Consider the following 26,981-nt stretch of genomic DNA (forward strand, 5'->3'; position numbering starts at 1 on the left):
TCGCTCAACTGCTCAGCAATACGGCGCGCGTGCGCACTCCGTCGGCCCCGCTCAGTGCGCGAGCCAGAAGCAGTTGGTTCCACCGCGCGTGCGCCAATGCTCTCCGCCCATCGTGCTTAGCGAAGCTGTCATGGCGGCTCCCTGAGGCCGGTCGCGGCACATGGGTTGGGAGCTCTTTGGCGGCGGCGGTCAGTGAGGGAGTAGCATCTCAGTCTGGCTGGTGGGGGGCTGAAGAGTGAGCGCGAGGCGGCGGCAGCAGCAGGCGTGGAGGATGTGGGCGCTGGAGCGGGCGCTCCTGAGGGGCTTCCCCAGCGCCGCGGAGTCCCGGCGGGGGAAGCAGAGCGCGTTGGCCGCGGCAGGTGAGAGGCCGGGCCGGGGTCCCCGAGGCTGCGGCGAAGCCGGGCCGGTGGGACGTGCAGATGGTGCCGCCAGTTGGGGATGCTGTAACTGCCCAGCTCTGCGGAGTGAACTCGGCCCCATACCCAAAATGACATAATTTAGCTTGTGCCAACCAGGGCTGACTGTACTTGATGCTACAATTACTACTAAGACAAAGAGTATGTCTACATTACAATTAAACACCATTGGCTGGCCTGTCTCAGCTGCCGGGTTTGCAGGGCTCGGCCTGCAGGGCTATAAAGCTGCATCATAGCCCAGCTCAGTCTGGAGTCTTGGCTTTGAGACCCTCCTGAGCCCGCTGCAGTTTTATAGCCTTTCAGCCCAAGCCTTGCAAGTCCAACTCAGCTGACACGGGCCAGCCAGGCGTGTTTAACTGCAGTGTAGAGGTACTCAGCCTTTGAGGATATCGGGGATGTACTGATTATTGTTTAACTACACTAAAAATTCTTGGTTTGACTTTAACATGACAAGTTACTGGCATTGGCAAATTGTTTGAAATTGGTAATTACATGAAACTTCTTTTTATTGCAGGGAAGGAGAGCAAAACATTGGTACCTGCTAGTTATTCCATATTTTTATCAGTCATGTAACTAATTACAATGAAAGGTACTTTTCTTGGGAGGGTCTGATGAGGCTGTAAGTGGCCCATTTTTCTTCTAACACACTCAGTGGCTTTTTAAATGCAATCTTTCATTCTTTGTGAGGAGACTCTTCTGTATTTCAAGCACAAACAAGCATTTGCCCTCTCAAGCCAGGCATCCACCTATTGAAATACTTAAGTGTCAGTGGGGAGAGAGACTTTTGAGCTTTGACTAAGCAGGTGGCGGATTTTGAAAGAGAATGGCACAGGTTCAGATGGCCCTTGTCTGTTTTACTCAAAGAATGCTCTTATACCAATTCCATCACAGTAATATCCAAGCACCTTCCAGTTTTTTATTCAGTGGTGTGACCAACATCTGTTATGTGATTTCTCTATTATCTTCTCCCCGGTGAGAGAATTGTGTGTGCAGGGTAATGCTGCTGTGTGTGTTTTGTAGAGACAACAATGTTGAAGTGCACCTTGTACGTGGAACAGAAGGTGGGAAGGTTTGTAATGGTACTTAGTTCCTGTGGGAGTTCATTTCTTACCTTCAAACTAGCCATTGAGAAAGCTCTGTCTGTTGCACATTTGTGCTTCACCCTTACTGTAGAGAGTCCTGTTGTGTTTCAGGAGTGGAGTTATCAACCATGGTCTTCACCCTGGAGCTTTATGTGATCTTTTAGATATGCTGGGTCCAGTCCATTGAGCACCTTGAAGATAAGGTCCAAGATCTTGAACTTGATTTGCTATTCTATAATAAGTCAGTTTATAGAACGAAGGAGAGGTTTGATGTGCTCACAGTAGTAGCTTATGTTGTTGAAACGGATGTATCCAGGGTGGGTTTCTTCATTGTTGGTCACACTATCACATTCCTTCCCTGAACAAGGGATAGGTTGTTCTGGTGAGTGGCAGCAGTTGCTCACGACCCTTTCATCAGCCAGGAAGAGCATGGGTCAAATTCACAAGTCTTGGGTCAAGACTGAATACTTACAGAGGTCCAGTGCTTCTTGAGGATTGAATGTACTGACCTGCAGGAAAACACGCATGCTATTTGCTGTCCATCATAAGGGAAATAGACCCATGCTGTTTGAGAAGCCTTCCTAAACTTTTCAGCAATGTAGGATGATAGTTTTTTGCAGCGCTTCACTGGGAATAGAGTTAGGCCTAGCCTGAGCATTTCTGAAAATCCCATTCCGTGTGCAAACTTCTTGATGATAGGTGGTAAAGTTACCATGGTAAATAGTTTCCTTATCTATATAAGAATTTATCTTGCTCATTCCTTGTGAATATCTTTGGCAGCTACAGGAAGGGGTGTGTGACATAGGCTATGTTAGATGGAAACTTATTCTTTGAACTCCTTTTATAAGAGTGTGTTGAACTAATCCTTTCTCTTTCCTCGTCAGAAAATTGTCTCATGATCTCTGAAAAGGTCTTCTAGCCTGTGATACAGAGCTAGTGTCTCAGTGAGTTACCTATGGCATTTAAGACATTTTTGCACTACAAGTGCTGGTCTCACTTAAGACCATTAAAATCTTTCTATTTAGTTTTAACGTGTACATTCTGTACATGTAAAATAGTTTCAGGTCTTTTGCCTGAAACTTGAGGTTTCCTTAGTGGTGTTGAAAAATTATTGTTTATGCTTGAACTCCATAGAGCAATTCATATTTTCATTGGGAAAAGGTAGCACTGATTTGTAAAATTCAGCTTGAACATTAAGATCTCAGCCTGCTGGGGGTGTTCTGTTTGAAGAAGGTGTATTTGCATTTAATGTCAGGTGAATAGAGATTCTTTTTTCCTACGATGAGTGGGGAATGTTTAAAGTTTTGGTTTGGATCGGTCTTATGTGCCTTAAAACATCTGTTGTTTTATATCTTGCTGTCATCGCACTCTGATCTTTATTTGTTTTAATTCCAGGAAGTGAATCCTTACTGCAGTTGCATTTCGAAGGGAACTATGAGGCCATTTTATTAAGTGAAGTGATCCAGGATGTTTTCACTACACTCACGATGACAGAGGAGAAGATTGACACCTACTTGGAGAAGCTGATAGTAGCGTACCTGGACTGTTCTGTTGCAGATGCTGATAATGTGGAAAGGTGGGAATCATTGATTTATTATATGTGAGGCTAGAAGAGGCTATGTTAGTTTTATTAGAGGTCATTTTATCTTCTATAAACGTTGACATTATGGGACCTCTAAAACTTTTGTTCCAGGAGAACAAATCTCAGAAATAAAACTCAAGAAATCTATTTAGAAACAGAAAAATCAATAATGAATTAATTTCTTTCACTATATTCTATTTCAACATAGTGGGTTCAGGTGTTTTTTTGAAGTCACATCCATTGTTAGCAGTGTTTTTATCCGAAGCTACTGGAATCAAGAAGTTAATCAGTTTTAAATTAATCTCACCTTTCCTCTGCATCCACAAACAATTGATCATTGTTTGTAATTCTGTAACCATCAGATTACATATATGTCAATAATTAAAGTTCCACAAAACATGACATAACACAATGTTTACATTATGCAGTGTGAGTCACACTGTGAAAATATCTTTATCCTTTTAAAATTACAGACCTTAACTCAAGGACCATTTCCTATGAGTAAGAACTATTTTCTCCTCCTGACTTTCTATAAAGCATTTACAGCATTTCCACTGTAGAATACATTCAAGTCCTCTTTCTAACACTAGATGTTAATAGGTCTGGATTTAATGTTTGCAATTTGTCACATAAATAATATATGGTTTAAGGATTCCTAATTGAATGGAGTTATGAAAGTGGTTTTTTGTTGTTTGTTTTAGTGTTTTTTTTTTTTTTTTTTTTTTTTTTTTTTAGAGAAAGTGGTAGCAAGGAGAACAGACCCAGCCCAGTTGGTGTGGTGGGGAGTAGGGGCAGGGTAGGAACCATCTATATTTATAAGGTGTACAATAGAGAAGGTTAAGATTTTGTCATTGTTATTTTTAGTAAAAATCACGGACAGGTCATGGGCAATAAACAAAAATGCATGTAAGCCCATGACCTGTCTGTGACTTCTATTAAAAATAATGGGGGGGAATGCGGGTATGAGAGCCCAAGCCCCCCTATGGGTAGGCCCTACCAAATTCATGGTCATGGAAAACATGTCATGGACCATGAAATCTGATCACACACCACCCCCATCCCCCGTGAAATCTGGTCTTGTGTGCTTTTACCCTATAATATACAGATTTCACAGGGGAGACCAGCGATTCTCAAATTGGGTGTCATAAGGTTATTTTAGGGGAGTTGCGGTATTGCCATCCTTACTTCTGCACTGCCTTCAGAGCTCGGCGGCCAGAGAGCGGCAACAGTTGGCCAGGTGCCCAGTTCTGAAGGCAGCACCCAGCCAGCAACAGTGCAGAAGTAAGGGTGGCAATACCATACCATGCCACCCTTACTTCTGTGTTGCTGCCTTCGGAGCTGGTCGGCCGGAGAGTGTCACCTGCTGACTAGGGCCCAGCTCTGCAGGCAGCAGCGCAGAAGTAAGGGTAGCCGTACCGTAACCTCCCCTACAATAACCTTGAGACCCACCCACCACTCCTTTTTGGGTCAGGACCCCTACAATTACAATACCATAACATTTCAGGTTTAAATAGCTGAAATCATTAAATTTACTTAATCTTACATAATCTTATCCTTAACAATAGTAATTGAACTGGGGGAAGGGCTGGAGGAGAACAAAAAAGCAAGATGGTAAAGTAATCATACCCAAGAAAGTGCAAAGAACTGCAAATGCCTACATACAGTATGAGAAACTTAAAAGCAATAAAGGGTTTAGTGAGAATGTCAGGTACAGTGTCTCAACCAGGGCTTGTGCTGTCAGATCTAGTGGTTGGAGCAGTGGTGGTCAGAGGCCAGGAACAGCACTGAAGATCAGAGCCAAGAGTCACAGTCCAGGAATCCAAGCTGGGGTCGGGAGTCCAAAAGCAAGCCAAGACACAGGTCAGTCACTGTGGCTGGCAGGGAAGCTACCTCGTTGCACAGACCCTTCCTGGAACAATTTCTGGGCTTAAATAGGTTGCCTGGACCAAGCAGGGTCCATGAGGGAAGATGTCATTCTCGCTTTGCGAGGCAGTACTTCTGGTTGTATTTATCTCCACTGCACTACCATGGCTGCAGGATAGTGGCAAGGCGTCGGTTATCTCACACCCCACAGACCCAGGTTCCCTTCTAGAGATGTAAATAATGTTTAAAACCGTAACTGTGTAACCAATTAAAAGTCTATCAGTTAAACGTTTAACCTGGGAACTAGGGGTGTGGGGATGCTGCATGCCGGGGATCCCCACTGCCAGGGGTGACATTTAATTGTTAACAGAAACCGATAAGCATTGAGCTTATTGGTTAACTGGTTCAACTTTTACATCCCTATTCCTGTCCCTGCAGAACTTCACACAGTGAAGGCAAAATAGATGTAACTGACTCTTTTGAAGCATTGGGCTGAAAATAATAATGGCCTCCCATGATCTCTGGTCATAGTCTAGCAAAACGATATGTTTATCTGTAGAGGTGGGGAGAGCAGCATTCTTTGTAAAGGACTTTATAGTCTATCAAGTGGAAAAGGTCAGGAAGTAGAATATGCAGAGAGATATTCTGAGCTATAAGAATACAAATATAGTGCAGTGTGCTACTGGTCTCTGGATCAGAACAGTTTTAACGGTGACTGACTTTTTCTGAAATTAAATATTGGCTGAAAATCAGATAGGGATATAGTCTGGAGAAAGTCTCAATATTGTAAACTGTTCCTTGGAACATCTTGTTCAGAGTATACAAAGAAGAAAGACCCCACTCTATCAGGGATTGAAAAATGTACCCAGTACGTACTAGCCCAAGATATAATCCTAATCCCCAAGCTGAAATACACCCTCTCTAGCCTAGTGTGGTGCACTTTAAAGAAATGAGTCTTTTGAACAGTTGAAGTTTAACTGTTCAAGATATTATCATCTGATAATAAATAGTACTCAACATTGATGCATCTTGTTGATTTAAATTAAGCCCTAAAATGATAATGTGCCCCACACCCCAATGAATTTACAGTGGACTCCACCTCTTTACAGGGTTTCATTGCTTCTCTTGCTGTACTCCTGATGTGCAGAAGGTCTTCTGCCTCTCAACTGCTCTTTCTTCTGTACCTCAGTCTTTGGTATGTCTTACTCCTCTTGTCCTACTTAAAGGAGCAGTAGCTCACAAGTCTCTGCTCTTTTTTCCCCCCTCACCACCCACTTCTCATTTTGTGAAGAGCAGCCCTGGGCCTGTTCCACTCCCTGTCCTCTACCTTCCCTGTAAAAATAAAGTAGCTCAATCCACTCTGATTCTTCCCGCTCTCAAAAATAACTTCTATTTATTTATTTAGAGATTTGTGCCTCTGCTCCTTTCTTCTCCTTGAGAGAGAGATGGTAACTCACTGGCTCCATTCAGCCCACATGCCCAGGCAAAATAAATAAAATCTTCTCATTCATCATTTGTAGTATTTGTAAAATAAATGAGTCTAGAGTGATCTGGTGATACTCTCCCTCCTTCTGATAAATGTAGCAAGTGAATATTATTAGTTTCATACTTACTGAACTACATTGGAAAATTAACACTCTTACTCTCCTTGTTAAAAACAATCACCAGTGAATTATGATGGTCCATTTAGGTGAGTCAGCTATCAAATGGTAACACATTTTGCTGCCAGAAGGGAGATATATTTATGGGCTTCGATCCTGAGTCAGTTGTAACTTGGAAAGTTTAGGAGACTGGGTACGTGTTACCTGCAGAGAAGGAGCAACTTTTGTAGCTCAAAAGTTTGATTCAATTCAGAGTAACATTGATGACTTCTGAAGGAACCACATTTAGCCTATCTCTGCCTGCAGGTCACCTTGACGTGTGATCTTGGAGAGTGGAAGGAAGTAATGTTTGTGTGATATAGGAAGAGAGAGAGGGAATGGACTATCCCAAGGGAATCCCAAAAGGGCTCAGTGACCTCTTTGGGAAAAGAATAAGTCTCATTTGCTCCTTTTCTTTTTGGTATCCACGTTTGTTTTTTGTATGTCACCTTCTTGCTGTCTCCTTGGTCTTGAAGTATAGTATGTTCATGGATCCAACGTGTTAAGAAAGCAAGCCATGGAAGACAGAAAGGAATCCAAAAGTTGAATGAAAGCTTAAACCACAAGAAACCTCATTGTGAGCACCCCGATTGTTGACTTGTTTTTCATCCGATGCTCTATTTATGTTCTCTAACAATATATAAATTGGTCAGTTCTTTTTCTAAACAAAATCACCAATTATACATACACTTTTGCTTAGATATATTATAAAGCTTGATAGCATATGTTCCCTTATTTGTTTGTATTATCATACAAGCCCAGGTCATAGATTAGGACTCCATTGTGCTAGATGCTGTACAAACACAAAACAAGAACAGTACCTGCCCCAAAGAGCTTACAATCTAAATACAAGACAAGAGACAGCAGATTTTTACAGACAGATGGTGGAGCGCAAGGAAACAATGGGACAATATTGGTCGGCACAATAGGCAGTGATCTCTGCGTACCAGCAGCCTAACCATTGTCAAGTTTTTTGTAGGCATCACAGCAAAAGAGTTGGTTTTTTGTTTGTTTGTTTTGTTTTGTTTTTTTTAATGAGGGATTTGAAGAAGGATAACGATACGGTAGTTTTGTAGATGTCTCTGCTCCTCCCAAGTGTGAGGTACAGCATGGAAGAAATCAGGAAGGTGTTTGTTTAATAATTTAACAAGCGAGCAATAGACAGTGCAATTATTGTCTGACTGGTGATTGGAGTCAACAGTTTCTTGGAGGACCGATTGCTGTGGGACATAGTGAGAACCAATTCAAGGTTGGATGGTGTTCATGGAGCAGCTGGAGATGGTAGAGTGCCACTTCTGGGCCCAAGAAACCAGCACTGACTGGTGTTACTGCACCATAATGCAGGTTTTGGATGATGAGGAGTAGCTGCAGAACTTTCAGATGCGCAAAGCCAAATTCATGGATCTGTGCATGGAGTTCACCTCAGCCCTCCAGCACAGGGGCACCAACGTGAGAGCTGCACTGACAATGGAGAAGCAAGTTGTGATTGCACTGTAGAAGCTTGTGATGCCAGATTGATTTCTGACTGACTGGTAATAATTTGGAGTCAGGAAATCCACCATGGCAGTTGGCATGCAAGTGTGCAGGGCCGTTAATCGCCTCCTAATACACAAGACTGTGACTCTGGGAAATGTGCAGGACCTAGTGGATAGTTTTGCAGTAATGGGGTTCCCAAACTGCAGTGTGGCAATATATGGTATGCATTTCCCTATTTTATCACCAGACCACCTTGCCACAGAGTACATAAATAGAAAGAGCTAATTTTCTATGATAATGCAAGTGTTAATAGATTACCGGGGACACTTTACCAACATCAATGTGGACTGATCAGGGAAGGTGTATGTCATAACTATAAAAGGAAGGGTAACAGCTCTCTGTGTACAGTACTAAAATCCCTCCTGGTCAGAGACTCCAAAATCCTTTTACCTGTAAAGGGTTAAGAAGCTCGGGTAACCTGGCTGACACCTGACCCAGAGGACCAATAAGGGGACAAGATACTTTCAAATCTTGGGGGGGGAAAGGCTTTTGTGTGTGTCCTTTGTTTAAGGGGTAGTTCGCTCTTGGGACTGAGAGGGACCAGACATCAATCCAGGTTCTCCCCATCTTTCTAAACAAGTCTCTCTTATTTCAAAATTGTAAGTAAAAGCCAGGCAAGGCGTCTTAGATTTACTTTGTTTTCTCAACTTGTAAATGTACCTTTTACCAGAGTGCTTATCTTGTTTGCTATACTTTGAACCTAAGTCAGAGGGGATTCCTCTGAGCTCTTTAAGTTTGATTACCCTGTAAAGTTATTTTCCATACTGATTTTGCAGAGATGATTTTTACCTTTTGCTTTAATTAAAAGCCTTCTTTTTAAGAACCTGATTGATTTCTCCTTGTTTTAAGATCCAAAGGGGGTTTGGATCTGTATTCACCAGGAGTTGGTGAAAGGAAGGAGGGGGGAAGGGTCAATTTCTCCTTGTTTAAGATCCAAGCAGTTTGGATCTGTATTCACCAGGGAATTGGTGAAAGGTTTCTCAAGGCTTCCCAGGGAGGGAATCCATCGAGAATGGTGGCAGCGGGACCAGAGCTAAGCTGGTAGATAAGCTTAGCAGTTTTCATGCAGGCCCCTACATTTGTACCCTAAAGTTCAAAGTAGGGATACAGCCTTGACAGTGTATCATACGCACATCTTTAAGAACGCAAGACTGTTCAGAAAGCTGCAAGCAGAGACTTTCTTTCCCGACCAGCAGATTATATAATTGGTAATGTTGAAATGTGGCTATTGCTGTACATGTAGGAATATAATATTGTCAGTGCACCTATTAATTTTGTTTGAGACTGATTTCATTAGTTGTGTGACACTGTGCAGTAACAGGTAATTGGTTCCTTTCAGAACTGCTGAGCACTTGGCCACATATGTTGTGAACTAATGAAGATGAATTATGTTCTAAATAATAGTATTTTATTCTGTAACAAAATCAGTGCAAAAACCCCCAGTAATTTTAAAACATTAAAAACTTAAGTTTTGTTCTGTGAATGTATTAAAAGGAAAGAACATTCATGTCCATTTCAGCTATGTATACACCAACCCTGGCTTTCACAGGTTAGTGTATGTGAAGCTGTGATTGTCTTTAATGTCCCTCAGCATAGAGTGGTAGGGATACTGCTGTGACCTCCAATGCCACATGGAATGTTGAGGTGGGATATTGTGTTCTCAATGGGCTGTGAGGGAGGCGAGCCTGAGATTGATTGATTGAACCTACAGGTCCACCAGAGTCTGCAGCATCTGTGTTTGCTGCTTGAGAAGCCCCGTTATGTCCTTGTGCATCTCCCTCTCCTTTTCCTTCTGGGACTTCTGGGCCTTTTTCCTCTCCACTCTTTCCTTCTCCAGGCTGTCTGCAATATTCACACTCCAGGCCCTGTGTTCACAGTCCAATGTAGCACTGGTTCTTATTGAACACGTCATCCCGAGTCCTCTTCTTTCGCCTCCTTATTTGGCATAGGCATTCTGAGGGTGTGGAGGGGGAGACCCTGAAGTCCCCGATGGCAGGAGCTGCAGATAAAATACACAGAGGTACCATTGTAAGTGTATTTACTGCAGAAAGAGAAATGTAATATGCTAAACTCTCTCTGCTTGCTCCGTTAAAGTTTTAAGCGTTACCCTCTCACTTCTGCTTGGGATTCCTTGTGCAGCACAGTCACAGCAACAGCCACCATGAGTAGGGCCTGCAGGTGGTTAAGAAAATGAGGAGGGAATTGCTCAGTTGCATGAATTTAGTTGCATAGGACAATGCCGCTGAATATTGGCACCGTTTTCCGCAGGCGGTGGTGATTTTTGCTGATATCTCACTCCTGAGCGTAACGGGGCGCAAGCATAGTTACTGCTGGCGTCCCAAAGTCACCCCAGCCCATATGCTGCTAGTCTGTGTACTGCAATGGTGCCTGCCGAAGTTATCGCTGAGCAGCATGGGAAAGTGTCGTACTGCGGAGGACAAAATAAGGCAGCCCTCTCTAGAAACCTTTTGCAGAGGATTGCAGGGTACTTCCATGAAAGTGTCATCAAGATCTCTCAGAAGGATTCAAGGGCTATCCCTGCGTACATAAACAAATTTCTCTGCATGGGCCCTCACACTGAACTCTATAGGGGAATGAGAAGCAGATAGCAACTCTGCCTCTCTTGGTTGTACCACTTCCTCTTCTAGAACAAGTAAATTAATGAAAAGTCAAAAGATGTTTCCTGCTATTTTGGGAGTGCCACTCCTGTAATTGAAAATTTATCTACACGCTTACCCTGCATTGGGCTTGGCTGTGTTGGACTAGCTGAACTGAAGTGGAGTCAAAAACAGGTCCTGGCTTGCTGCGCATCTGAGTCCCTCGGTCACCTGTTCCCCAGTACTCCTCCTTCTCGTTCCTCTTCCACCTCCTCCTTCTTGCTGTTCACAGCAGGGGCCTGTGACTTGGGCTTCTTGGAGGTATCCATGGTGTGTGTGTGGGGTGAGTGTCTCCGCTGAATATGGCATGCAGCTCATTGTAAAAGCAACAAGCCTGCGGCTCAGCACCAAATTAACTGCTAGCCTGCCTGGCATTCTTGTATGCCTGCCGCAGCTCCTTGGCTTTCACAGAGCACTGCTGCTGGTCCCTGTTGTACCCCTTCTACTGCATCCCCCAAGGAATCTGTTCATAGATGTTGACATTTCTAAGGCTGATTCAGAGCTGTACCTGCACAGCCACTTCTCCCTGCAGGCCCAGGAGATGCAAAAATCTATCTCCTCCAGGCAGGAGTGCATTAGGAGCATGTAGTTGGCATGGTCAGCTGGCCAGCTGCATTCAACAATGGAGAGCTGCTAAATGCACTTGTCAAGTGGGGCAATCTGGAATAGGCATTTCAAAAATTTGTGTGATTTTAAAGGTCAGGAGTGACGACTGTGGTCTACATGACCCCTTGGCAGTGGAGTACAGAATGGTGACCAGAGTGGTCAGCATTGGACATTATGAGACAGCTTCTGGAGAATAGTTAGGGTCGACGTAAGTAACATGGTGTCTGCACTCATGCTGCTTTGACCTAAGTACATTGGCCATGGCTCTGTGTCACTGAGGGAGGTGGTGTTCCTGTGTTAGCATAATGGGGCTCTTACATCAATGGGAAATACGTTTAAGTGTAGACACATGCACAACTAGGTCAACATAACTTTGTGGTGTAGACCAGACTATAAGAATGGCCATACTGGATCACACCCAAGGTCTATGTAGTCTAGTTTTCTGTCTGTCTGGCAAGTACCAAATGCTACAGAGGAAGGTGTAAGACTCCTATAGTATGCAGATGTGGATTAATCTGCTCCCCACAGTAGGCCTTACCCTGATCTCTAATAGTTAGAGATTAAGCAATGAAGCACGAGACTTAATATTGCTTCTAAAATACTTGTCATTAATTATGACAACTCTGAATGTTCTTGATATCCATATAATATCCATACTCTCATTATTTCCCCCCCATAGCTCTACAGTCTTGGATACTGAATTTCTTCATCTTTGTTTTTCTTTCAGTAAGAAATAGCAAATTTTAAGGCTGCAAGGGTGTTTTAATTGGTATGAGACTAAATCTGTTCTAATATGTTTTTTGATGAAAAATATCATCAGTTAATTGCTTTGATTATCTGTCTTGCAGACAAAGGTTGATATTTCTGCTTGGCGTGGGCAGTTTGCAGCTCTTTGTTCAGAGCAATTGGACTGGACCTCCTGTTCACTTACAGCCTCAGGACTTTTTGCCATCTTCATTGTTACACCAGTTCTGTGAGGTACGCTTACATTTTAAAAAACTGTATTTTGGTTAATTACTGTCACTTCTATTCACTGATAGCACATGTCTCCTGTAACAAGCATACACAGGTGTCCTATACAAATGCAGGCAATGTGACTTAATAGAAATTTACTATCTGTAAATTCTGTTGCTGCAGCTAGGGTGACTGTGAGAGTGTCATGGGGTTTTCTCATTTCCCTGCATGAGCCTCTTCCAAGTACAGTCTTAAGAGAGTATTTCAGAGTGGACACTTCAGTGTCTGGCAAACATAAGGTACAGAAATGTTGCATTCAAAGAACCTATGGCAACTTATGTCTTGCAAACTCCTGAGAAGCAGACTTCAGTGGTTCTGAGATTGTGGCTTTCTGCAAAGATCTGATATATATACAAAGCATTCCTATTTTCTGTATTAAAACATTCTTAATCTTGTTAACTTCCAGGTAATCCCAGCGATTCTACACAAGCACATATTTTAATGGGCTTCCATGGCCACGCATTAGACTAAGGCACTAGATTCAAAAGTGCAGTCATAAATTTTGGGAAGGGGGTAATGTCACATTTGTAAAGCCTTTTGAGCACCTTCAAAGCTGCCATCTGGTGTTCTCACATGGAATAGCATGAGATTTCTCCTCCCCAATTCATAATATTCTATTCCAAACATCTCAACCTGGTCAGACTGCAGAACAAAATGTTACCTTAAAAAAAAAAAAAGTTTCAACAGAACAGCCAGAGGCAGTGTCTAGGGCAGGAGTGACCAAACTTACTGACCCTCCGAGCCACATAGTATAATCTTCAGAAGTTCTCAGGGCTTCAGCCCGCCGGGACTTGGAGCTTCAGCCCCACTCCTGCTGAAACCCCAAGCCCCGACAGGCATCTCCTGCAGGGCTGAAGCCCCAAGATCCCCCTGCTCTAGTCTGGTAGGTGGAGGATGGAGGGCTCTGTGAGCCATATTTTAAGTGCAAAAGAGCCACATGCAGCTCGCGAGCTGAGTTTGGCCACCCCTGGTCTACGGCATCTCTCTAATTTATTTGGGATATGGCAGAGGCTTTAATTGCAATATAGTATATTCATAATTACTGTGAGAGTATTTAGCCTACAATGTTTTGATCCAGTTAAAATGATTAACAAAGAAGCTGTTTCTCAAGGACTGTCAAAAAGATTGTCCAACAGAAGGGAAACTGAAGGCTTGATGTTCCCAAAACATGCTGAGCATCTAGAGCTGAGGTGGATTTCAGTGGGAGTTGTGGATGCTCAGCACCTTTTCAGGATCAAACCCTTAATAAATAGGGTTATCATTAAGCATTTTCATATTACTGAGACAAATGATAGTCCTACAAGATAGCAAAGGGATTTTTAAAGTTAGAACTGGTGGATAATTCTATTTACTTTGGAATCTTTTTCTTCATATACAGCAAAGTAATAACTTTTTGAAGTATTATGTTTTAGAGGTATGTAGTTAGACTGAAGTGTAATTGCCACTTTCTCACCAAGACTTCTCTATATCTCTCTTCCTGTACTAATAGAAGTTAGAGTGTCTACAAAGATCTACTTATAGGAATACAATAGCTGATGCCTTTAGTTAAATCTTGGACAAATAAAAATATACATCATCATAGTTTTTTGCTGCTCTTGCGGCAGCTGACGTAACCATTGCTTAAAACAGATCAGGGAGCTGCTTTGTTTGCACCACTTCGTGATATCAATTCTTGCATGGAGAAAACAGAACTTTGGACAAGAATAGTTGAATCATAGCTAGTGTAATTGTAGACACTTTTCTTAGTGTGTGATGAACGCTTACCCTAGTGTCATTGTGTGTGTCTGTCCCTAGTGAATAGGAATGGGCCAGTGCTGGCTGCTCATCTTCTTAGCTCTTGCTCCTGGCAGGATCACAGCAAAGAGGAGCAGTGCAGCCAGCGCTAATGAGTGCTTCTGTATCTGTGGTTCAACATAGTTTCTTTAGAATTAACTCTGTCCTAGAATAATGGAATCAAAGCAACAGAGAGATGCTAACTTCTTCACCCTCTCAGTGGCCTTCAGGGGAGGGACTAGAGGATTCACATCTCAGTGCTCCCCATGGTCTTGACTGGCGGTGGGGCAAAAAGTGTTTGCTTTTGCTTAGATTTGCTCCTTCCCCACCTTCAACAACATGACTAGAGTGGGATGACAATGAATGAAGGTGGGGGTGGAGTTGTGGGCAGACTAAAGAGGGAGAAACTGACAGCCTCCTAACTAGTCAAAAACAATGTTAAAAATTGCCTCTTCTCTCCTTCCCCAAAAAATGATCCAGGGACCTTATGCTGTCAGGCAACTCAGCACACAATCGAACCAAAAGCCAGGAAGGAAATCCATGCTGGACTTCTAACTTAGCCTGTATGGAGCTGGAGAGCTCCCACCAACCACTGCCAGCTTGAGCTGTCTTCGACAGTAGGTGCTCTAACTTTTTCCCCCCCAAGGCATAATTCCTTTCAGTAACTAAGAGGGTTAGCAGAGTTTTTACCTTAGTAGCACAGCATTATATCTGCTTGTGCCTTTGTCGCAACTGCGCATTAGGCATTAGTTGCTATTTTGTAAGTTACGTTTAGCAACTTGTTGAGACATTAAGGAACTAAAACTGGACATCATGGTTAGTGTAAAGGATTGTAAAGTCCAGCATTTGTATCATAGATCAACTAATACAGAGGTCTCCAAACTGGGGGGCATGCTCATTAAGGGGGCATGGCTCGGTTCTGGGCCAGCCCCTGTGAGAGATGGGGAGGGAGCGCTAGCCAGCCCCTCCCCCAGCCTCGGCCCCCTTACCTCTGTCCATTCCCCCACTTCCGGAGCCTAGACAGTTTAAATACAAAACATAAACTTCCGATTTCTATTCTTTCCTCAATATTCTTAAACTTTCTAACCTATCCACATATTAGTACTTAATTGTCCTGATATAAATTACATCAAGAAATATGAGGGAAAACAGAAGAAATACTCTATCAATTAACAAAATAAAACCCCAGTTGAGACGTTTTGTTTCTCTCTGAATCCATTGTTTCTCCACCCTGAATGTGCAAACTCAGAGAGAGATCAATAAAGAATGCTGCTGATTTTCTCTATCTGTGCTAAGAAACCCTAGCCTAGCCCATGCTTCCATCGCCTGTCACTATAACTGCTGCAATGCTTTCTCCCCCACCACTTCAAGTCCCAACTTTCCATACTTAAATGTGCTGCTGCCTGTTTCAAGAATAAAGAAACACAATCATGTCATGTTATCTTAAATACCATAATAGACCTTCCTTTTCCCCACCTCTGCATCTCATTCATTTCAGGAGCATGTTCAAAACTACCCTTCTTGTTTTCAGAGCTCTTTATGAGCTTGGTCTTAACTTTATGCTGTTTGGTTTATGCCTACTCCTAGGCAGCATCAGCATCTGAAGGCATTTCTAATTATAATTGTGCTATGAGTGCATTTATAACTGGGTCTGACCATAATTATTTCTGTCCCTGGATAAATCAGGTGAAAGAACAAATTGTGAATACTGTTTTTTAGATTAGCTACAGGTAGGGTCCTTATAGACGCCTTGCATGAGCAATGTGTTCATGAGGGTGTATAAATTTATTCTTCCCCTCTGAATTAATCCTATCCCCACTTAGATTATAGGTAAATTCAACAATAATCCTGTGGGATCTTTAACAGAATTGAATTATGCTTTGATGCTTATGAGTATAGATATTGAGATGGTTTAATAACTTCCAAATGGAGGTACAGCTGACAGTTTAGTAGTAGATATGTGTTCCATTTCCCTGAAGTGATCTCAGAATTGCACAACAGCCATTAAGGAACTTGAATGCTTAAATAGTCTACCTGATATTGCCTCAGGTATTGTATGCGAAATGGTGAAAGCTGACAAATAATGACTCTGAATACAAAAAGGAAAAAAAGTACATCTCAATTTTTGGACTGAACTTGCTGGGATCAAAAAAGTTTGGGGGGTGGGGGGGAAGAGGTGACCTCTGTGGTAAAAGGTTTACAATCTGTGGCCCTGATCCTGCAAAGACTTAACCTGTTGTGTAGAAAAGCCCTATATCTGTGTAACTTATGTCACTCACTGGTGTAAATAAGCCACTGCCCTGATGGCGTAAGTTACACCAACTGAAGCGCCAGTGTGGACATTGCTATGTCGGTGGGAGAGCTTCTCCCGCCAATCTAGCTACCGCCTCTCACAGAGTTAGTTTTATTATGCTGACAGGAGAGCTCTTGCCTGTCGGCATGGAGCGCCTTCACCAGATGCGCTGCAGCGGCACAGCTACATTGGTGCAGCTGCGCCACTGTAGTGTTTCTAGTGTAGACTAGCCCTTAGTCCAGATAAACAGTTAACAGTTAATTTAGTTAAAATTAGCTGATAGGTGAAAGGCTAGCAGGAATTATTTATTTTAAACACCCTGGGGCTTCGATGAACACTTAGTTTGCAGCAAGCTGAGGTGTAAAACTAGCGTGGTGCTAGCCTGCTTTGAAATGGGAGTATATTAAAGAGCACTTTTAGAGAACTTTTAGTGTGAGCAATAAGGTCTATACGGCCACCTGGATTTACACCTCCACTTGCCACGAACCAAGTATTCTTGTAGACAAGCCATAGGGTGTTTAAAACAAATAACAATTCCTGCTGGCCTTTCACCTGTCAGTTCATTTTTAGATCACTTTTAAATTAACGAGAAACTCTTAGTTAATGGGACTTTCGTAAAAGCTTTGGGAATCCCTATCCTCACACATTCAAATTGGCACTTCATTTCTTGAATCCTTTTCTACACCGTCAGACTGTTCCCTTTGCTGGAAAGTATCAGTATGATTTCACTAAGAGACCAATGAATCCATTCATAATTCTTGTGAAAAAAATGCTAGTGTACTTCACAACACGATGGCCCCAAATTCCGCATTAGGGACCCCCTTCCATGGCATTAATTCAGGCTATTGTTATATAATAAACTTCATTCTCTTCCCACCCCACATGCAGGCTCATTTCCATCGGATTTGAGTTAGTCTAAGCCAGTGGTTCACAAACTTTAACAACCTGTGAACCCCTTTCACTAAAATGTCGAGTCTCACGAACCCCCTCCTAAAAATGAATATTTCCAGGGATTTTCTCCTTTACCTGAGTATAAATTATAAAAGCAGTGATCTTGGAAATATAAAATTTGTTCTTATGACATGCTTATTACACACTTATTAATTATTTATCATTACAGTATTTGTATTACATTATGAAAACGGCAACACTCTTCCAAGATCTCACTTTTGTAGCTTGTATCACTTTGAATAAGCCTGTTATAAGAAAAGGGTCCTATGTTTCATCAAGGAGTATCAGATGTGAAACAGCATGAAGGTATTTAAGAAGCCAACTCAGAGTTCCTCCTACACAAGCGTGCCACCCTTACTTCTGCGCTGCCTTCAGAGCTGGGTGGCTGGAATGTGGCAGATGTTGGCCAGGTGCCCAGCTCTGAAGGCAGCGCCCCTCCAGCCCCCAGCAGCAGCGCAGAAGTAAGGGTGGCAATACCATACCATGACACTCTTACTTCTGTGTTGCTGCTTTCGGATCTGGGTGGCCAGAGAGTGGCAGCTGCTGACTGAGGGCCCAGCTCTGCAGGCAGCAGCACAGAAGTAAGAGTGGCAATACCATACCATACCATCCTTCTGCACTGCTGCTGGTGGCAGCTCTGCCTTCAGAGCTAGGCTCCTGGCCAACAGCCGCCGCTCTCCAGCTGCCCAGCTCTGAAGGCAGCGCTGACACCAGCAGCAGCACAGAAGTAAGGGTAGCAGTACCGCAACTTCCCCTACAGTAACTTTGCGACCACCCCACCTCCACAACTCCTTTTTGGGTCAGGATCCCTATAGTTACAACACTGTGAAATTGACCAAAATGGACTGTGACTCTCACAGTTCTTATGCCGGCTTTTTTGATATTTGGTGTGTGTTCTGAAACCCCCTCCTGCTGTAGATTAAAGTTTTAAAATGCAACCCCTAATGGCTCAAACACTAGAAGGCAAATAAAAAGAACTCAAAAATATATTATTTTTAAAACCTCATGATTTCTAGCCAAATCTTAAGATGGAGGAGGAGGGATGGGGGACACTTGAGTCATGACTTTTGAATGCTTGATGTTGTCAGTATTGTAAATGTCTAACCCTTTTTTTTTGTATCCTACTAAGCTCTCATCCTCATTGATATCTTTTAGCAGCAAGTTCTGTTGGTTTGGGTTTTATTCCTAAATGCAGTCTGGAGAGTGGGTTTAGAGGATCAGCTGTTGGCTTAGGTTTCTGGACATGAAGAAATGGACTCTCCATGTGGTGGTGGTTGCATGGAGGAGGGCATGACACTGTGAGAGCAACTTAAAAAGAAAAATTGCTATAGCTTTCTGAAAGTCCTAGACCCATTTCTAAGTCTGGGACAGCGTTACCACCTATCTCTACCCCTCTTGGTTGTCCTTCTGACACTGCTTTAACTGGACAGATGTGTCTTTTATCCTGCTAGTGGCTTTGAAATGTGAACTTGTGCCTAATGGATTGCTGCAGCAAATAATTTTACTGTAGATTACTGCAACATATCAAAGGTCAGAGAGCTTGTCTTTATCAAAATAGACATCTGGTTTGCTGATAGGAGTGGGTATGATTTGTGCTTTTTAGTACTTTATTTTATTGTATCTGTAAGCATAGGAAAAATTTAAAAAAGAAAAAAAACAGTTTAAAATTAGCACTGAATTTGTTGATGTATGCATAAATTAGTTTCCAAATGAATCCCTGGTGCTATTCTTTAGCACAGTGGTCCCCAAACTTTTCAGGGTTGTGCCCCCCCCTTATCCCTGTCCGCACCCCCCAACTGGGGCCAGGAGCAGGGCCAAGGCTCCAGGGGGAGGGGAGCGTAGACAGAGGTAAGGGGTCCGAGGATGGGGCCACAGCTGGGGGCGGGAGTGGCACCGGGAGCCAGAGCCCCGGACACGGGGCTGGCAGACAGGGCTAGGAGCGGAGCTGGGTGGCGCTCCCTCCCCAGCCTCCATGGGGGGTTGGCCTGGGGCCCCAGCCGCACGCCCTGAATGATCATCTGTGCCCCCCTACGGGGGCACGCCCCAAAGTTTGGGGACCTCTGCTTTAGCATATTACCTTTTTCATAAAATCAGATCAGTTACGGATGTTGGTAAAATTCTTCCTTTGAGGGGGCCTGGGGTTAGGTTTTTGGTACAGCTGTTAAACAACTTATTTCCTTTACTGTTTTACTCACAAGTGGTTCATCAGACCATCATAGACTTCATTTTCATGAATGGAATTGAAACCACTATACTGATGTCATGTAAAAATTCCTCTCGGTATCGAACAGTTTGATACCCTGCAGCATTGGCTGTAGGATACAAGGCTGAATTATCTAAATGTATATAAATGAATTACAGCACTACCCAGAAAAATCAGGGAGGGAAAAAAGCCAGCTTTGCTATGGCAAGGATTTGACTCCACTAAAAAGTGAACAACTTCACTTAGCAAGTTTTTTCTTGAGTGTAAATTGACAGTCAAGGTGTTGAATATTGTTTAGATGCAGATAACCTTACTCCATTTGGGAACAAATTAATATTTAAACAGCCATATATATTTTGCTCAGCTAATATTACATCAGGGCTTGAACAATCCCCACTCACCCAAGATGACTAAGAATCTTTCTCAGATGAGAGATTCTCCAGAGGTTGAAGGCAAAGCTGTTACTTTTGGGGAAAAAAGTACATAACTTTTGTTTGCTAAGGAAACCTTCCAAACATAAAGCAAGAGTAAACTGATGGAGTGACATGAAAATAAACATCTCCAGCTGCCTTTGTAAAGGGAGAAGGCTGTCATTACAGTTAAAATAGTTGGAGGGATGTATGGACTCTGGGTTAAGAGCAGGATGCACTGTGGGGGATGGCACCCATACCCCATTAAGCAGAGGAGACGTTCTGGAGGGCAGTCCCTTTAGCGGGAGTCATGGAACATAATTTCCCAAGCAGAGGGTTCTGCATGTCCATGGGGGACTGTGCTGACACTATCCCCATCAGAGGACTCTGTGCTGGGGGAGGGAGGAGATAGCATGCACTAACTGTCTATTAGAGAAACACCCAGCATTAATTTATTTGGACAATGGAAGGATGCACTACATTGACTTATTTGGGTGGCTATAAGGTGACTTAATTAAATTATTGGAGGCAGTTTTGGTTAGTTTGTTTGGTGGGCAGCATCATTAATTGACATGGGATTTATGTGCTGGGGCTGCTGCTAACTGGAGATGCAGATTTTACCCAGCAGGGAACTGGAGTCTTTAAGCCCAATCTAGCAGGGATACCCCACCAGCAGGAGATGAAGCAAGAAGGGGTAGGCCTTGGGGTGGGGTTGTGGCTTGAGAGTACCAGTGTACGTCAGCCTGGTGAGCAGACTTTATCCTCTGGTGAGTGTGACGTTCCCCTCTGGTGTTGTCTGGACCAGTGATCTACTAGGCCACTTCAATCCTTGACTCTGGGAGCCAGCCTTACCTTGCTCTGCTGTGAGAACCCCCATTCCTGGGCTGTTCACACACAGCCTCTGGCATGTAAGCTGCTCCCAGCTACTTGCAACCGAATGACGCTAGCCAATATCTCCGGTCCCAGACACAATCCTAGGAACCTCAGTCTTGCAGTGTCCAGTTATACCTGCTGGACGCTGCAAGTTTATATAAGTTTGTCAATTTAACAAAGAAATTGATATGTACCAGGCTTGTTATCCCAAGGAGAGTCTCTGACACGCTTTAAACCAAATGCACTGCTTTAGGTAGAAGAAATAAACAGATTTATTAACTATAAAGGTAGATTTTAAGTGATTATAAGTCAAAGCATAACGAGTCAGATTTGGTCAAATGAAATAAAAGCAAAACGCATTCTAAGCTGATCTTAAAACTTTCAGTGTCCTTAAAAACTTAAATGCTTCTGACCACAGGCTGGCTGATTACTTTTCAGTCAGGCTCTCCCCTTTGATCAGCGTTTCAGTTGCTTGGTGGTGGTGGTGGTGTCTGTAGATGTAGGTGGAAGAGAGAGAGAGCATGGCAAAATGTCTCTCCCTTTTATCATGTCCTTTCTTTCCTCTTGGTTTTGCCCCCTCTCCCTCCCTCCCCCCCTTTTCAGAGTCAGGTGAGCATTACCTCATTGCAATCCCAAACTGACCAAAGGAAGGGGTGACTCCCTCCAGGGTCTAACAGATTCTTTTGTTGCTGCCTAAGCCAGTGTCCATTGTTCCTGTGAGGCTGGGCTGGGTTTGTCCCATTCATGCCCTGACGAGGTGTGAACTGCCTCTCTGTTCTTGGAGAGTTTTTGCATGGGCTTGCTTTAAGCCGTGAGGATACATTTTCAGCCCATAACTATATACATGAAATTATAACCTATAACCTTACTATAACATTACTGTAACCATTACTATAACATCACTATAACAACCATGCTCAGTGCATTATGAGCCTTCCGAAGACACCCAACATGACAAACTTTGCATTGGATACCACACAATCATTTTATAAAGATGAACATGGGAGTGTAGGATGTTCCCCCGAGGTACAGAGCATCACAGTGAGGTGTTGGGTAATCTTTTTAAAGCCCTGTAATACATTATTTTCTATTTAAGTGCTTTAATATTGTCTGGTGCTGATATTATTATTTGTTCTTTCTTTTTTCAGCCCAAAGCATTGTGTACAGCTGTTCTGAGTATGCTGGTTCTGGATGGTGAATCAGTCTATAATCTGACTTCTCTTCCTATCTTGCTGATGTTAGCCAGAGTGATTCTTGTGCATTCAAGACATAAACTTGCTGCTATTCAGGTATGAAATGTGTGGAAATAGTTATTGTGGTTGCCAACCATGGATTGGTTCTCATTTTTCTTCCAGTGTCTCATTCTGTCTACTATTTTCTTTCTCTTCCATTTCTTTTGTCTTCCCTCTTTTTTTGGCCTATTCTGCTTTCAGAGATGACTTACTCTAAAAGAACAGTTCTACACAACAAAGCAGTGACTACAATAGTGAGGGAATTAAAATCAAGGGTTATCTTTTCTAAAAGATAAGTTTTATATAAGTTGAATTTCTAATAGCTAAGCCAGAGAAATGTCTACTGGGACTTTTTCCCTTGTGAGGGATGAAGGCACCTCTTTTTCAGGAAGATAATTTCAGTGTTAGAATTTGCTGTTTTTCTTACATATATAATTAGAATAACATGAGTCTAAATGTATAGTACCAAAGAGTCCTGTGGCACCTTAAAGACTAACAGATGTATTGCAGCATAAGCTTTCGTGGGTGAATGCCCACTTCGTCAGACGCGTGTGTAGTACGTACAGTTGGGACAATCCTGTTTTTACATACTGTAACCTTTCTATTTCACAAACGTTTACATACTATAAAGTTATTCAAAAACTGCTAATCTTTGTAAGCCAGTGCAGCACATTCTCTGGCCTGGATGCCTGCTGCTCCCATTCTAGACAGGATGGGTTTATCTGCCTTATTCCCATGCATGGAAGTGGAGCTAAGAGATTCCTCTCCTTGAGTTTTGAATTGTCAGCTAGATCCCCACCCTGCCAGCACATTAGGAGTACTAAACAACTATGGGGACCATATCCCTATCCGCCCCCCTTTCTGATTTCACATGAAAGACAGAGAGGTTTCCCTGAGTTCCTCCTTAAAATAAAGTTTTCTGACTATTTTCCTCCTTTGCTTTAGCTTAGAAGCAGTCTGATTGGCAGAGGGCGATTCTGGAGCTGGGGAGGCCCTTAGCAGCAGTGACTTCTCTCCAATGCATTGCAGTTGAGCGGGCCCTGGCTTGAGGTCAAAAGGCTTCCTTGGTCCATCTTGGTGCTTGGGCAGGCAACCCCTACTTCCAGCTGCATCTTCATAGGGGCCTGAATTAAACAGTGTGGGAGATGTTCCTGGTTGTTTTGTACTTCTGGAAGCCAGGCTCTCTTGTTTTTCCCCTCTCACTCCAGATGAATGCTGTTCAGCTCCAGCAATTAGGTCAGCCAGAAGGGGAGAAAATGTACCTGGTGTACAAACAGGCACAGTGAGGGATCTGCTCCTGTCCAAAGGCTTGTTTACACTATTAAAAGTGATAAAACCAAGTTTTAATGCTAGTTCAGGAGCAACAGCTGCTGAAAACCATTTTCTGCAAGTTTCCTAATGTTACCCAGCCATTCTTTCTCATAAAAGCAACAGAGGGTCCTGTGGCACCTTTAAGACTAAGAGAAGTATTGGAGCATAAGCTTTCGTGGGTGAATGCCCACTTCATCAGACGCAAGGCTGATACTTGACATTCTTTCTCATGTAAGTTTAAATCCAACGAAAAACTCTCAGTATTTCAGTTCTGTAATATTCATGTAAATGAGCTTAGAATTGGATAAAATTCTGAGAAATCTACCTTTTACAACATTAATATAGCCCTCTTTTTCGCACATACTATTCCACATGAAAGACTAAATACTTGACAAATTTTAAAATAATACAAAAGAAAATCCTGAAACCATCCCCCCAAAATTAAACTGAATAAAATAAGTGCCATGCACAGCTCAACTGACTTAACTGAAATTTTTACAAAAATGTTCTTTTCTACTCTGAGACCTCTGTGTGGCAAGCTGTAGGCCAGAGGAAATTTTTATCACTGAGCTTATAAACCCCAGATATATCCTCCGCTACAGGGTTGTGAAAAGAATAGTATTCATTTCCTAACACAGTCATGTTTAAATTGCCTTTGGGTTTCTAAACAAAGTGATTGGGGGGGAGGAGGGGAAGGATTTGACCTCTTTTACAAGGTCTTCTGTTTGTGAGCCATTGCTTTGTTCAGCTTGATATCATAAGTCATATTTCATTGCAGTTTAAAATAGACAGTATTTTATACGTTTTGATAGCTCCTCTCAAGGCAGATTATAATCAACTGCCTGTAAATTGGTTTAGATTTTTTTCCCTAGATGCTGTGTGTGCAGTCCTTTTAGGTTGATGTACACTTACCTGTAGAACAGAAGTGTGTGTATATATAAATACTTTCTTGGCATTTATAGACAATAGCATATTTTAACACTTGTTTACACACACACACACACACACACACACACACACACACACACACACACACACACACACACACACACACACACACTGAAATAACCAAACATTAAGGGCTAAGTGCCATTCTGTATAGAGATTCATAGTATATTTATGGATAGTAACCTTAGTGTTATATCTTATTGGCAAAATTACACTACTTGTGAACTCTAGCATGCACATTCTCCCAGTGCAAGCAGAGTGGGGTAAGTTAAATTGGGGTAGATTTTTGTATTGCTTGTATGTGCACAACTTTAATCAGTTATGATTCTCCTTTGAGCTATGGTCTGAGACAGCTGTAGAACCTTGTCCATCCCTAGTATTACAATTTTGTTTGCCTCAGATAGGTTTCAAAAGCAAATACTTCATCATTGTCAGCTATTTTTTATTATAAAGAAAGCTATTCACGCTTCCTTACTGTAGCTTCCAAAAAGCTCCTAAAGTCTCATCCAGCTTCCATTAAAGTCAGTGGAAAGGCCTCTGTTGAAATCAGTGAGAGTTGGATAGCTCAGAGAGAGAACTGCTTCCTGCCACACACAAATGGTAAACCATAATGTGGTATGTGTTCATTTGTATAAAAAAACCTCAGTTTTATTTAAAAAAAGATGCTATGCACACAACATACATACCTGACACCAAATCACAAACACAAGGAAATGAAAAGCTAAGCCGCAATCAATATGTACCTGCTACTCCTCCACCCACAGACACACCTTACCACTATTGCACCTGTTGTACACCACAGTCGTCAACCTTAATTCTGCTCCTGTAGGGATGCTAGTCTCCGACCTCAGTATTCTGCAATATATGTAACATATAGATGGGCTTGGCAGATTTTTATTATTTATTTATTTTAATATTTATTTTTTTCTAATTTTAACAATTTTTATCCATTTAAAAAAATTCTATTTGTAAGTATTTTTATTTTTTCAGTTGTGGGGGGGGGGGGTGGTAGTGTTGACAGTGGGGCTGCAGTGGGCTCCCTGTGCAGCCAAGAGGCCCAAGACACTGGGGCGCAAGGTGTGAGGGAGGCTGCAGTGCATTGTGGCCCTTGACACCCAATCCTTGCAGGCAGAAGATGAGAGGAAGGCTGGCGTCCTGGCAGAGAAGACCCTCCGCCCCCCATCCCCAAGCGCCCTCCCAGCTAGGGCCATGAGGAGGAGGACAAGATTCTGGCCAGGAAGGAAGCCACTCCATTGCTGAATGGCTCCTGCTGGAAAAGGAGCCATTCAACAGAGGGGTGGCCTCCTCCATGGCCAGGGATGATGATGACAGATCATTGCAGTTCTGCCTGGGGGTCTCTGCTTGGCCAGGACTACGGTCTTCCCCGCACCTTGTGTCTGCAGGCATCCAGTGTCACGAGCCCCACTCACCACTCAGGTGTGTGTGAGCGCCATCCCTGGCCAGGAACTGTTCGGCAGCAGAGTATCCTTCCCTGGAGCCAGGGGCTTGTCATCCTCCTTGCAGTCCTGGCTGGGGGGTCTCTGCTCTGCCCTGCCAGGTCCACAGCCTCCCCACACGCGGATTGGGTATCACAGGCCCTGAGACAGCACAGGGAGTCCTGCAGCTCTGCTGTCAGGACCCGATCATTCTCCCCCGTGACAGCAGGGCTGCAGGGGGCTCCCTGCACAGCCACAGGGCTGCGGACACCCAGTCCCTGTAGGCGCACTGATAATTACCGATTTGATATTTTGTGTCAGCTGAAATTGACATTTACTCTTATGGTCAGCAGGAAGGGGCAATGCAGTGATGTCCTCCTGATCTGGCCCCAACTTCTTTGTGCCCTTCCTTCCCATCCATGTAAACTTCCCCCTTCTCCCCACCTGTTAAAAGGGAGCCCTTAAAGGGGCAACACACCTTTTCTTCCAGCTGGCCAGGCACAGCCCTCCCTTCTCTCTCCCCACATGAAGATTGTGGTGAGCACAGTTTTGGGGAAAACTTAAACCAGACACAGAGACACAAAAAGCTTTACCTCATACTACCAGTCCAGATGCTGATTATTGTTCACTGGAATTCATCCATAAATTCTCACTGTCCTCCTACCTTTCACAGAAGAAAACTGTGGTGTCAAATTTTGATTTCAGATAATAAGACTTTAGAGGAGATGAACTGTAAAGAAACAAAGACCCTATTTTCATGATTTTTTTTTGAATGCTCGAGTTTGTCAATATTGCATAGAATCATAGAATAATATTTTTGACCACAAATCAGATACTTTTTCTTTTGCAGTGAATTTCATATGTAGATTTACAGAGCAAACCAGACACTTACCTTTATATTTTGTGGGCTTGTTTTAGATGATATACTGAAGATATTAAAATCTACCCAATTGTTGTAGGTTGTGCCTGTTGATTCTCTTATAAGTAAATGGAATTATTTCTTTAAAAGCTACTCTATTTCTCATAGTGCAAAAAGCTGCATTAATATATCATTGTGGTTGAAAAGAAGAAAATTCAGTTATGACTCCTACAGTAACTGTAACTGCTTCCATATATATGTACAGTAGAACCTCAGAGTTGCGAACACCAGAGTTA

The 26,981-nt window shown here is 42.9% G+C and overlaps 1 protein-coding gene across 1 annotated transcript in view; it reads left to right on the forward strand.

Moving 5' to 3' along the window:
- Positions 1–271: 271 nt before the first annotated feature.
- TTC27 (tetratricopeptide repeat domain 27) overlaps positions 272–26,981 on the forward strand; it is a 170,756-nt gene continuing 144,046 nt past the window's right edge. Inside the window, exons 1-4 of the mRNA XM_065401810.1 lie at positions 272–359; positions 2,894–3,074; positions 12,231–12,360; positions 22,048–22,188. Of these exons, the coding sequence (XP_065257882.1) occupies positions 272–359; positions 2,894–3,074; positions 12,231–12,360; positions 22,048–22,188 (540 nt within the window). The remainder of the gene's footprint in view (positions 360–2,893; positions 3,075–12,230; positions 12,361–22,047; positions 22,189–26,981) is intronic.

The sequence above is a fragment of the Emys orbicularis genome, chromosome 3 (genome assembly GCF_028017835.1).
Source record: "Emys orbicularis isolate rEmyOrb1 chromosome 3, rEmyOrb1.hap1, whole genome shotgun sequence".
Classification (NCBI taxonomy): Eukaryota; Metazoa; Chordata; order Testudines; family Emydidae; genus Emys; species Emys orbicularis.